Raw genomic sequence first — 12,290 nt, 5'->3', positions numbered from 1 at the left:
AACCATCTTAAAGTATCCCAAGAAAGGAGGGAAGCAAAAGGAAACAGCAATAAGGGGGAATATGCCCAGTTAAATGCACAATTCCAGATGTTAGCCAGAAGAGATAAGGAAATATTTTTAAACATGCAATGCATGGAAGTGGAAGAAGACAACAGAATAGGAAGGACAAGAGACCTCTTCCAGAAAACTAGAAACATTGGAGGTAAATTTCAGGCAAAAATTGGTATAATAAGAAAAAAGGTGGCAAGGACTTAACAGAAGCTGAAGAGATCAAGAGAAGGTGGCGAGACTATACAGAAGATCTGTATAGGAAGGATAATAATATCGAGGATAGTTCTGACAGTGTGGTGAGTGAATTAGAATCAGATATCCTGAGGAGTGAGGTTGAATGGGCCTTAAGAAGCATTGCTAACAACAAAGCAGCAGGAGATGATGGGATCCCAGCTGAACTGTTTAAAATCTTGAAAGTTAATGCTGTCAAGGTGATACATGCCATATGCCAGCAAATATGGAAAACACAAGAATGGCCATCAGACTGGAAAAAATCAACTTAAAACTGTAACTACATGGGATTAGGATTTTAAAAACATGAACTAAACATCCTTCTCTCTCTTTCTGATAAATGTCACCACCAGTCTTATCAAAGTTCTTTTTGCCTTCCTTGATGTGCCTCTAGCATCATGTCTGAAAAGAAATAGCTAAATTTGCTCTGCAATGTATATTTAGCAGAAGGGTAAGCAACTGAACAAGAGAGGCATTTGTCATTCTGCAACCACCCAGTGGACCACACTTGCCTCTTTTTTGTTATAGAACTGGTAGTAACATGACATCATTTTTGTTCAAATTTCAGCTAATTTAGAAATATTTGGTGACTTTGGAGGGGACAGATAATTGAGGACAGGTGAAGGAGACAAAACATGCTTTTTAGTGGACAGCTCCCCTCTTCCTTGCTCTTCTATTATTCACATGGACACACATGGACAGTGGGAAGGGACAAACTATAGAGGTACCTCTTGGGGAAGGATAGAAAAATGGGATTAAGGGGTGCACATTACCCACGTATTGCACTTTAATCATCTGTTTTTCAAGACAGAGCTTGAGATTTGCAGAAAATGAGGCCATCATTTTTACATCATTTGGTGACACCAAAGGCTGCTTCACTGGTATAGCTCATTACTTAGACAGGCTTTCTATTGATGATCCTTTTAATGACTGCTCCAAGGAAAGCTTTCCTAAGAAAGATTGTCTGTGAGGATTTTTGAGAAAGGGTGGCTTCAACACTTCAATAATAAATCACTGTACAACACTGTTTAAAAAACAATGTTCAGTGCCATCAGTCTGCATCCACCTTATTTGCAATTTAGTATCACATTATGTGCTTTTGCTGTTGTGCAAACTGGTTCAGTAAAATCCACAGATAATTTAAGAAATACATTTAATTATGACATCAAATATGCATTGCCTTAAGCATGTTGATGGGATTCTGCTCATTCAAGAATTCTGTTACATTATTCAGATCCATATGTGTAAAAGAAAATTGGAGCATTCTATCAATACTGGATTTTTGCCAAAATCCTCCATCCTAGAGCTGTTTTCTCAAGCACAACAAAATGTGCAGTGAACTGCTGAATGAAACCTATGGTTGACTATCTCACAAATATGTATTTAGCAGAAACAATACCAGAATTTGACTTTAATAGGCAAAAACCAAAGGCTACAGCAATTTTAGGAAAGGTATTGCTGATCCCTGGGGTTTTTTTGCTACACCCTGAGCAATGGAAGAAAGACCAAGAATGAGAAGCTGAGAATTGCATCTTTTTTTGTTTCTATATCCCTGTAACTGTGCAAATTGAAGCCACAATAAGAAAGGAATTTAATAGGTAGCAATAGCAGCATAGCGGAGAGAGGGAAACCTACTAAGACAGAATTCTGCTATTTGTTGACATGTTGCCTGAGAGCCTTCCAAAATGAGAAGTCACTGGTGTTCACAAATTATAGAGATGCCAATCTGCTTCTATATTACATGTCAATAGAGTAGGAATGTGATTCTTAACTAATTTTACTTTCAAAGAAAGCAATGAGTATTTTTGTAATTATTCCCATTTCAAAAACAAAACACAATTCTGCAGTATTTGGAATTTGAGGGTTTATTCTGCACAAAATATTGTTGGTATTTTACAGGGGCATGTGCAGAGAACAGCATTTTCTGTGCAGAAATATTTTAGTCTCAAAACAACAGAACACTGAATTTTGAATTGAATGTGGTGGCCACAAATTTATTATTAAATACAGTTATCTCCAAGCAAACATGCAATGAACAACAGAGAAGAAATGAGAATGAAGAGCTCTGTGGATTCTAGATCAATACATGTCTGAGTAGGTCAGGAAGTGATTGGGATCTAGAAAAAATGTGTCAGTGCTTGACAAATTTTGCCAGTGTGTGAGATGAACCGAATAGGCTATTAGAAGTAGGCCAGCCTGCAGACACACAGGTAACACATCTAAAGGATTTTCTCTGCAGAAAATGAAAGATATATTTTTGCACAAAATACTGTTTTCTGCACAAAAATGCATAGGTATTGCCTAAAATATATAAGCAGCTCCGAATCCCCGTTTGGAGTGAGAAGAGTGAGGTACAAATATAGGAAATAAATAAATGAATGAATATAGAAATAGATCTGCAACTACTCCCTAAGTGGCTCTCTTACCCAACCCCACTTTTTTTTTATTGTAGTTAGAAATTAGGCCTGGGTAACAACGGAAAAAAATGTTTCTAAAATCGATTCATTTTTTGGGGGTTTTTGCGTTTCGATATTTAAAAGAATTCCGAATTTTTTCTTTTAAAAAGTTCAATATTTACAAAATTTCGTAAATGTTAAAAAAATTACGAAACATTAACGAAAGAAATACGAAACAATAACGAATCGATTCGTTAATGGGGGACGCGACCACGCAATACGCTAAAAAACCTCCAAATGGGACAGGGGGAACTTCTGAAGTTTCCCTCTCCCTCTGTTGTTGACTGTTGGTGTGATATTATAATTTTTTTCACTAATTAAACAAAAAACAACTATAAAACTTGCCCCAGACATGCGGAAATAATAACGAAACGACCTCAAACCGATAACGAAACAAATACATAACGAATCCGAAGCATTTACGAAACCAATTTAAAAATTCGTTTCATTTTTAAGTTGCTCCAGAATGGTTCGTTATCCCTTCGTTATAAAAAAATAACGAATTTTTAACGAATTACGAATTAACGAAACGAAACCGCCCAGCCCTATTAGAAATCCTTGCTGTATTTAAAGGAATCTAATCAAGATTTAAGTTTGGTTTTTTTTATTTGGTTCAAAATAATTTATAGAGGAAAAACTTTAAAAGCAGCAGGAAGAATACAAACTTTTGCTGCGCTTAAATATATTTGGTTCAGTATTGGGAAATGGCAATTCCTTCTTAACAGTGTGTGACCATCTGTCAGCTTTTTACAGAGTGATGAAGACAGAGAGATAGCTTTATCACTTGGCTGCTGAGGGTGAAGAGCAATCAAGAAGTGACAGGGCTGGCAGCAGATGGACATGAAGATGATGCTGACCCAGGAGAGGAGACACCTGGTTTGCTTCCATGGTAGTCTTCAAAGCCTAGCATATAACCAATGAAATCATCAAGTTGAGTAGTCCCTTGAGGACCATTGCACAGACATATCACAACAAGCATATTGACTTCTAATACAAACCTCCCATTCTCTGCTAATTCTGCTAGCGCAAGCCATCATCAACCATTAAATAGCATGCAAACATGTCTTCTTCCAATTTTAATTAATTGTTTTTTTAATTAGTTATATGATTGCTTATCTTACTCTTCCTCCAAAGGAATGCAATATGGGATTCTTCCCTTCCCTCTTTAAACACCCCAAAACACTGTGAAGTAAGTTAGGATGGCAGAGTATGATGGTCCAAGGTCACAGAGTGTGCTTAAATGTTCATTAGGGACTTCAGTATGGGACTCTTAAGCCTTACTCCAATATTAACCACTGTACTAATAGCTATTGAAGAGCTATAGCTCAGTGGTAGAGTCTCCTGGGTTCACTGTATCAAATTTCCAGGTTGAGATGGGACAGACTCTTGTCTAAAACCTTGGGTAGCTTCTATAAGTTATATGATTGCCCAGTCCAGTATGTAACCAGTGAAATTACCAATACAAACAATGCTGGCTAGTTAATTGAGCTGCAAAATTTGGTGGAAGAGCAGTGCCCATAATAACTGTTTGTAAAGAGTGAAAGACAGATGAATACATCACTGTTACCTTACTATACTGTATAGTTAGAAACACTTAGGTATGGTAAGTGAGATAAAATTTTGGTCCTCCACATGTTTTGGCCCACACATCCCATGCGGCCACCTACTATAAATTATGGTAGAAGGATGATGTCAGGTTGGCCCATAACATTTGGAGGAGATAAAGTTTCCCAACTCTCCTTTATGTAGAGTCATGCTGCAGATGATATTTTTCATGTAAATATCTTTGATGCCTGAAATAAATGATGATTCCATTGCATGACCATATTTATCCCTCAGCCTGTTTATTTTTCCACTGTATTGAAGCAGTAAATTGTTCATTATTGTTCACTGAAAAAAGCCCTGTAACCAAATTAAATGTCTCTTAATCTCAATATGTGTTGTGCTGAAATGCATTTATTTACTGAAGGGATTTTTACCACTGATTTGTGCATGTAGAATGATGCAGAGGTGGGGTGGGGTGTTCTTTCCCCTGAAAATTAACATGAATACTGCCGTAAGCAAGATTAATATTCATTTTATTTGTTTACTTTTTTGTAGGATTAAAAATGTGTTTCTGTCGCCATGTGTCTTTTGAAAGCCCTAGAGGTACCTGTCACTTGGAGTGCAAATTGGAGTGTGCACAAAATGTTGTGCTGCTCTGCTGATAAAGCAAATGTGGTCCAACTTTTAGTAAGGCAGTGTAAACATTGACAAATTTGATTAAATTACAGAGCAAAAGGAAAGAAAAAACAACTTTCTCGTTGGTACTGTCAGAACAACAGCTAAGAAAGCATTTACCTCTTGTCTTTGTTTTCATAGGATTATGCTGAAAAGGAGAATACGATAGCCAAGGCACTGGAAGACCTTAAAGCCAACTTCTATTGTGAACTGTGTGACAAACAGTACTACAAACATCAAGAGTTTGACAATCACATCAACTCTTATGACCACGCTCATAAACAGGTAACTATGCCATGTGTATTTTTGTGACCGTCAATAAGATGTAAAAGTAAAGAGCTGTTTTGAAGATGGTCTCATGGCTGAGTCTTAGATGGGAGATATATGGAGATTTGAATGCAATCTGATAATTGTGTGCATCAAAACATACAAATATCATTACCAAAAAATGCAGAAGGAACATCCAGATTAACCTGAAATCTATAAACTGTTGATTGGCCTAACTTTATATATCTGTCTTCTGCCTTTTCTACCTGTTTTAGTGATCATTCGTCTGGCTTGGTAAGCATTCATTGGTTAATACATCTGCCACATAATTAAAAATTGCATCACAAGTTGTGGATTGGGTGCTCATGCTTCTGAAGCTATGTTAGTGACTACTAAGGAAAGAGTATTTTCTGTTATGAAATTTACATTCCTAATAATGCTATGGCTGAAACCTTAATTGTTACTAAAATTACTGTATTTTAGAAACTAGGCAAAAAGCTTTCCTGTTCTCTTGTATTTTCATAGCATCTGATTTGCCTTTTACTGGCTCTTGGCTTGTTTTAGTGATCTTATGGTATTTCTTTTGTTTATTTATGATGTGCTATTTTGTAAGGCTGCACTTCCATACTGATTTACACTGAAGGACGTTCTATTGAATAAAGCCCTACTGCTCATTGGAGGGAAGGATAGTAGAGGTAAAGATGAAGTATTTGGCCACATCATGACAAGAAAGGAAAGCTTAGAGGACAATTATGCTGGGGAAAATGGAAGGAAAAAGGAAGAGGGGCCAACCAAGGGCAAGATGGATGGCTGGCATCCTTGACGTGACTGGATTGACCTTGAAGGAGCTAGGGGTGGTGATGGCTGACAGGGAGCTCTGGCGTGGGCTGGTCCATGAGGTCACGAAGAGTCGGAAATGACTGAACGAATGAACAACAACAACAACAATGTTCTGTTGAACTCAGTATGATTTTCTTCTGCATGCATAGGGCTACTCTGGTAGGCCACTTCTGTCCTCACTGAACTGAGATGTCAGAACAACTTCCCATGCAAAGGGGGTATATTGTTAGGCCTTATCATCCTGTATACACCCACCTGGGGAAAAGCCCATTCAACTCACTGAACCTTACATCTCAGTACCACTATATTAACACTACACTGGGTTTTTTTTTAATTAGATGCTCTGGAGTGTGTGCAATTGGCCCACTTATTTTGCAAGCTTATTGAATGTGGTTTCAGTTATATGTGAAGACCTTTGAATACCATAGAATTATGGAGGAAGACCTACTGATATATAGAGAAGTGTTCTTTCTAAACCTCCAACATGATTCTGTGGTTAATTTCCTCTGGAAATTTCAACAGAAGTTGACAACAGAGTCACACTAGAGGCCTACAGAGAATACTTCTCTAGACATCACTTCTATTCTATGGTATGCTTCCACTGGAAGCCCAAGACAAAGTTTTGGATTATATGTGAAAACTGTATTATGCTAAGGATCCTGAAATAGATCGCTCACATGATATACAGGCCTGCTATATTAAAACTTGGAAGGCAAATGATAAAATGAACAGACCAACATAATGTATTTCTTTATTATGAGATTACAAATGCTTTTGACACATGAAATGATGTTTTGGAATATGCAATTTAATAAATAAGAGCTACCAATCACTATTCCATATTGAATCACTGATTTCCCTTCTGCTAATGCATCAAACAGCTTCAAATATGTCTTTAAATCTTAGCCCCACCAATTAAAATTTCCCTTTACTGATTAAAACCAGGCTGCCAACCAATTAATCAACGGAAGCATTAATGGATTAATTTGCTGATTAAAGCATGCAGACTACCATATGACTGATTGAGGCCTTGCTGCCCTCTTGTTTTCATTTCTTATCCGTTGCATCTTAAATAAGTGTGAATGCCCTGGATATACTTGCCTGTGATTTAGACAGATGTTTCCAGTTTGTTCTTCGATATGTAGAGCATGAGACTGAAACCCTTTATACATTCAGGATGTAATTTTAACTCAAACATGTGCTAGTTGTTCAGAGTGAGTTAAGAGTGAGCTAGTAGAACCATTTTTTTTCTGTTAGCTGATATCAAATATCTACCTATGGACAAATTCATCATCAGAAGTGTTTGCTGGCTACAGTCTGTTAGCAAAAGAGTCAACAAAAGGTGGTTTTTTGTGGGGGAGAAACATGGATTGAGAAAATACCCATGTTACTCTAAATTCAAATTTACTCTATTCTGGAAACATAGAGAGAATGTTAACAATCATAACATCATCAGATGAAGCATGTTTTGGTGGCATGTGGCAGTTCAGTGTTAGTTTTGCTTGGGAGTTTGCCAACTCCCATCCCATGATGTCATACTACTTCTGGTGTGGATCTGTGGCTAAACTCTAGCAGAGCCAGTGTCTGCCACTGAGGTGGCAACACAGGAGGCTTCCTGTGTTCAATCAGCAACAATGAGGGGGAAAGTTGGGTGGCTGATGCTATTCCCAGTGGGATGGGGTTATTCATGAGTTGAGTGATATGGGGTGTGATCTGACGGGTTCCTCACGCCCATCGATGGGCACCGCCAGATTCACCACAATCTATGGCGATTCTGGGGTTGTTGTTGTTGTTGTTGTTGTTATTTACTACCTGCCTCCCTGTGGACTGAGGTGAAAAACAACAACTGAAATCATAGAGTCATTAGATATTAGCAAAGTTCATAAATAACCCTTTGAGCAAAAATGAAACTTAATGTTTTGAGTAGAGCACAGAAGAGGAAACAAGCTACAGAGGAGAAAGAAAAAATGAGCACTAATTTTGTTAGAGGTATCAATAAATGTAAGTTCAGTTTATCGATAATTTACACTTTTATTCTTGTAAGTGGTTGCGTATGCAGGGCCTAGTGCGCTACTTTGTCCAGGGGTCTATAATGCTATTAAGACAACCCATCCTGTTTTTCTACTGCCTTTCATTTTGTGAAATGCTCTCATATTTTTTAAGGAGTGAGAGAGTAGTCCTAAGTAACTTCTAGCACCTTTAGACATAGGATCTCATCACATGGGAAATATCTAATCATAGAATACTTCACCCATGGAGCTGGCATGGAGCCTGCCGGATCTTGTCACATGATGCATATCTACTTCTGGCAGGGTTTTGTGCCCAATGTGTTAGTGAAGTGTTCTCAGAGGGGGAATCTGAACATGGGAGACTACCCATGTTCAGATTCAAAATCATGGGGACAATGAGCACATGGGAAAAGTATGCTTTTTGGCATGTAATGGACAAGGAAGTGGTGCGGGTGATGCAGGGCACTGGGAGACAAATATGCTGCCCTATGGATCTCCCTGCTGTCCCCAGCTTCAAGGACCTCCATGAGATGAGGTCCTAAGTGGAGTTTGAATATAGCGCAACCTCATCTAATTTAGTTTGGACACAGCTGCTCCCTTGGCCGTTTTGATTAACAGTTCAGACTATTTTCTTACTTGGAAAACCCAGTTAACCCAATAGGACTAACCTCTGAAAGGTGTTACTTATACTAATTCTAGGTTGTTTGTATGCCAGCTTAGAGGATATTTTAGATCCAGTCTTTATGGGAACTTGGTGGATGTAGCTTTAAATACAGAAACAACATCAGAGGTTATTTAGATGACTAACAGTATAATTTAGTCTAGCTGACATTCACTGGACATTCCTAGTCGTAAGAGCGCAATGCTTTTATAGCTGGAATTGGTGATGGTCAAAAGTGTCATAAAATAGTTTGTAGGGCATGTCCAGGCAGCTGGTGTGAATTCACAAATTCAGCAATGTTCACAGTTTGATTGGTCACAAATTGTGCAGACCTGACTTATTTCATGGTGGCTTTTCTTAATCACAAAACTAAATTGGTTTAATTGTGTGTTTCCTTTCCTCCTCACCCCTACTGCTATTAAAGCCACTAGAAAGTTGGGCAAGCAGTTTTTTTTCTACTGATGTCATCTAAAATACTGGATGTTCAGCACCTTTGTAAAAGTAGGACACTTTTGTAGCTTTCTAAGTTTTGTGCCATGGGAATCTGCCACCGTGACAGTTTTGCAAGTGCTTTTTTCAGATTTTTGCCTAGTCTCAAAGGGACAATAGCCTTCTTGTGTTTGTTTGCCTACCTGCCTGCCTGCCTTCATTCCTTCTTTCTCATCATGTCTCAATATAAATGACACTCTCAACTATAGTTAATGAATTCACCTATCAGTATGTCAGAGATCTTGAATGAACTTTCTTGGGGGAAGGACAGTATTATTTTATTAATGATCTTATTGTGTTTTGTAATCAGATGAAGACCCACTTTTATTTTCTAGTTCTTTGAATCTGTTCCAAAGGTACAATCGCTTTATCTAAGATATATGCTGGGTAAATTCACAGCACATAGCTGGCAGTAATTTTTTAAATTTAGCTCTGTTTTCCTTGTTACTGTGCAAAGACAATGGCAGTGAAAATACCTCTAACATTATTGAATAATAACACAAACCAACAAGTAGTTTTCATCAGATATACTTTAGGTCATTCTTATAGATTGTTTTGTGCTGAATTCAGATCTATGTTTATTTTTTTTCTCTAGCACGTGTAGTTTTTGCAATGAGGCTAATTGAATAATTAATGCATTTATGCACTGATCTAATGGAATCTTATTGATATCAGAGTGTAAATTCTTTAATTATTTGATTAGCCCCATTGCAAAAACTACATGTGCTAGAGAAAAAATAAACACAGATCTGAATTCAGTGCAAAAAAACTGTCAGGACCCAGGCAGAGCAATGAGGCAAAACAGCAGCTTAAGGGTTAACAAAGGGTGTTTAATGGCAAATTAACAAGTCAAAGGGCTCTTCTCAGCAGAGCTTGTAAACAAAACAGCCTGGGCTTGCAGGAATGTAAACAAACAGTAACCCAGGCAGTCTGGGCAGCAAAAAGGAAAACAGAAGTAAAGCAGGCAAAACTGTTCGTGGTTAGAATGGAACACAGTCAGTTCAAAAATCACAACACAAAAAGCAGAATGAGGAGCGGTCCGAAGTCCATGCTGGAGACAGGCAGGAATGTAGAATGGTCAAGACGGTCCAGAGGTCAGGACAGGAGACAAGACTCACGGTTCCAAGCCAGGCAAAGTAGTCAGCACGATCACGGAAACACGATTCTGGATGCAAGGACTCAAGGCAAGAGTTAACAGCAGGATACACAGGTACACGATGCTTTGAACTCTGCAACATAATGGACCCAAGGCTACTCCTTAAATCCCATCAGAATCACTAGATTCGCTTCCAGGTGCATCCAGTTCCACAGGTGAACTGCGTTCCCTCCATTGCTGCCAATCTGCACTCCGGGCTGCATCCTGAGAAGCAGTATCCGAAACCCATGAGTCTGTGAACCCTTGGAACTCCCCACTGGAGGTTGGAGCATTAATCACATCCTGAACCTCCTGGACCCTAGTCCAGTCCAGCTCTTCATCATCACTTTCAGACCCGTAGCTATCTGCTATGTCTTTAAGACGCTTGGAAATGGATTCCTCATCGCTATCAGAACTGCGTGCTACTCGCTTTACACCACGGTAATCCTCCATCTCCATCTCCTCATGAGTAAACCCCTGAAAGTCTTCCTCATCACTAGATTCTAGGAACATTTCCCTAATGCGCTTCAGCTGCTGCTGAGCGTCCTCCTCTTCCAAGCCTTGTTTCCTCCTACTAGCACTAGTAGATACAGAAGGTACACGCTGAGTTACAACAAAAACTCTACAAGAATGACCTAAAAATACTTGTTGGGTTGTGGTTAAGTAGAGTCTATTGATACCAATGCATAACTGAATTAATTATTTGATTAGCCTCATCACAAAAACTACACTTGATAAAACAAAATAAACACAGATCTGAATTCAGCGCAAAAAAGCCCTCTATAATAATGACCTAAAAGTATACCTGATGAAAAATACTTGTTGGCTTGTGTTACACAAATATCATGTGAAATATGCAGATTTTACAGTAGTCCATTGTAATGTACCATTTGTCATATTTTTAAAAGTTAATACGATGGAAAAAATAAAGATATATTTAAAATCAGCATTAAAATTGATTTAAACTGTGCAAGTTTCATTACAAAAAGTTCAGTTTTGTTGGCTTGTGTAGTAAGACTATAATTTCCTAATAATGAGAGAAAGTATTTGGGGGCTAATTGCTTTGCTGATATAGGGAGGGAAAATTTCTGCATAAAACATATTGCAGACTTTTTCCCCCTCCTAATTTTTCTGAAGTCGTTGGATTTAGGCTCTTGAGCAAGTCCTTTCTTAGGAATGGAATAGGCTTTGAAAATGGCTTCTTTTGATTCTTAATTCCTCCTTTCTAAGATATTGTTAAAAAGCACCAATTCCTCAGCTTAGACAGCCATTTTCATTGGAAATTAGAGCTCTTTTGGTAATTGGCACCATTGCTGATGGCCAAGTTCTTTCGATCAGGACTTCTTACACTTTTCCTCTCGGGACCCCTTTTGACCAGAGAATTTTTTACATGACCTCGGGCATATAAATTAGGTGGTATAGAAATCTAACATTTAATTATAACAAACCAGCATTTGTGAAGCCTGCTTAAGAGGCTTACAGCTAAAGAACAGCTAAAATCTTTTTTTATACAAATATATTTTAAAAATGAACAATTTTCTTATAAACACTGAGTCAAAATAGTTTAAATATATATTTAAACATAGTAAAATAAAGACAGGGGAGCACAACACATTCTATTAAAAGACCTATCACAATGACTTAAGCCAAAGGTCTGCCTAAATAAAAAAGGTATTTGGCCACTGGCTGCAAAAAAGCAGATAAGAGGTAGATAAAGTCTCCTGTGTGGGAGCAATAAGCAAGAAGGCTCTCTCCTGTGACGCCACCAAATCCAGCTGTGATGGTGGTGGAAAGTCCTCCAGTGATGATCTTAAAAGTTGATCAAGCTAACAAAGTGACCAAAATTTCACATAAAAAAGGGTTTAGGGGACTCAGCTTGCGTAAAATAAATAAGAAATAAGATGGGATCATTGAATTGGGAGTTTTGGTAC

General features: G+C 38.1%; 1 protein-coding gene across 3 annotated transcripts in view; it reads left to right on the top strand.

Moving 5' to 3' along the window:
• The window catches only part of ZNF804A (zinc finger protein 804A), a 263,923-nt gene that overhangs the window by 195,010 nt on the left and 56,623 nt on the right, over nt 1-12,290 (top strand). For all 3 annotated transcript variants that reach the window (XM_060780212.2, XM_060780221.2, XM_060780229.2), the window contains exon 2: nt 5,100-5,243. In XM_060780212.2, the coding sequence (XP_060636195.2) occupies nt 5,100-5,243 (144 nt within the window). The remainder of the gene's footprint in view (nt 1-5,099; nt 5,244-12,290) is intronic.

This window comes from Anolis sagrei, chromosome 1 (assembly GCF_037176765.1).
Source record: "Anolis sagrei isolate rAnoSag1 chromosome 1, rAnoSag1.mat, whole genome shotgun sequence".
Classification (NCBI taxonomy): domain Eukaryota; kingdom Metazoa; phylum Chordata; class Lepidosauria; order Squamata; family Dactyloidae; genus Anolis; species Anolis sagrei.
The sequence above is the reverse complement of the archived record's forward strand: the minus strand, read 5'-3'. Positions and strand labels throughout refer to the sequence as shown.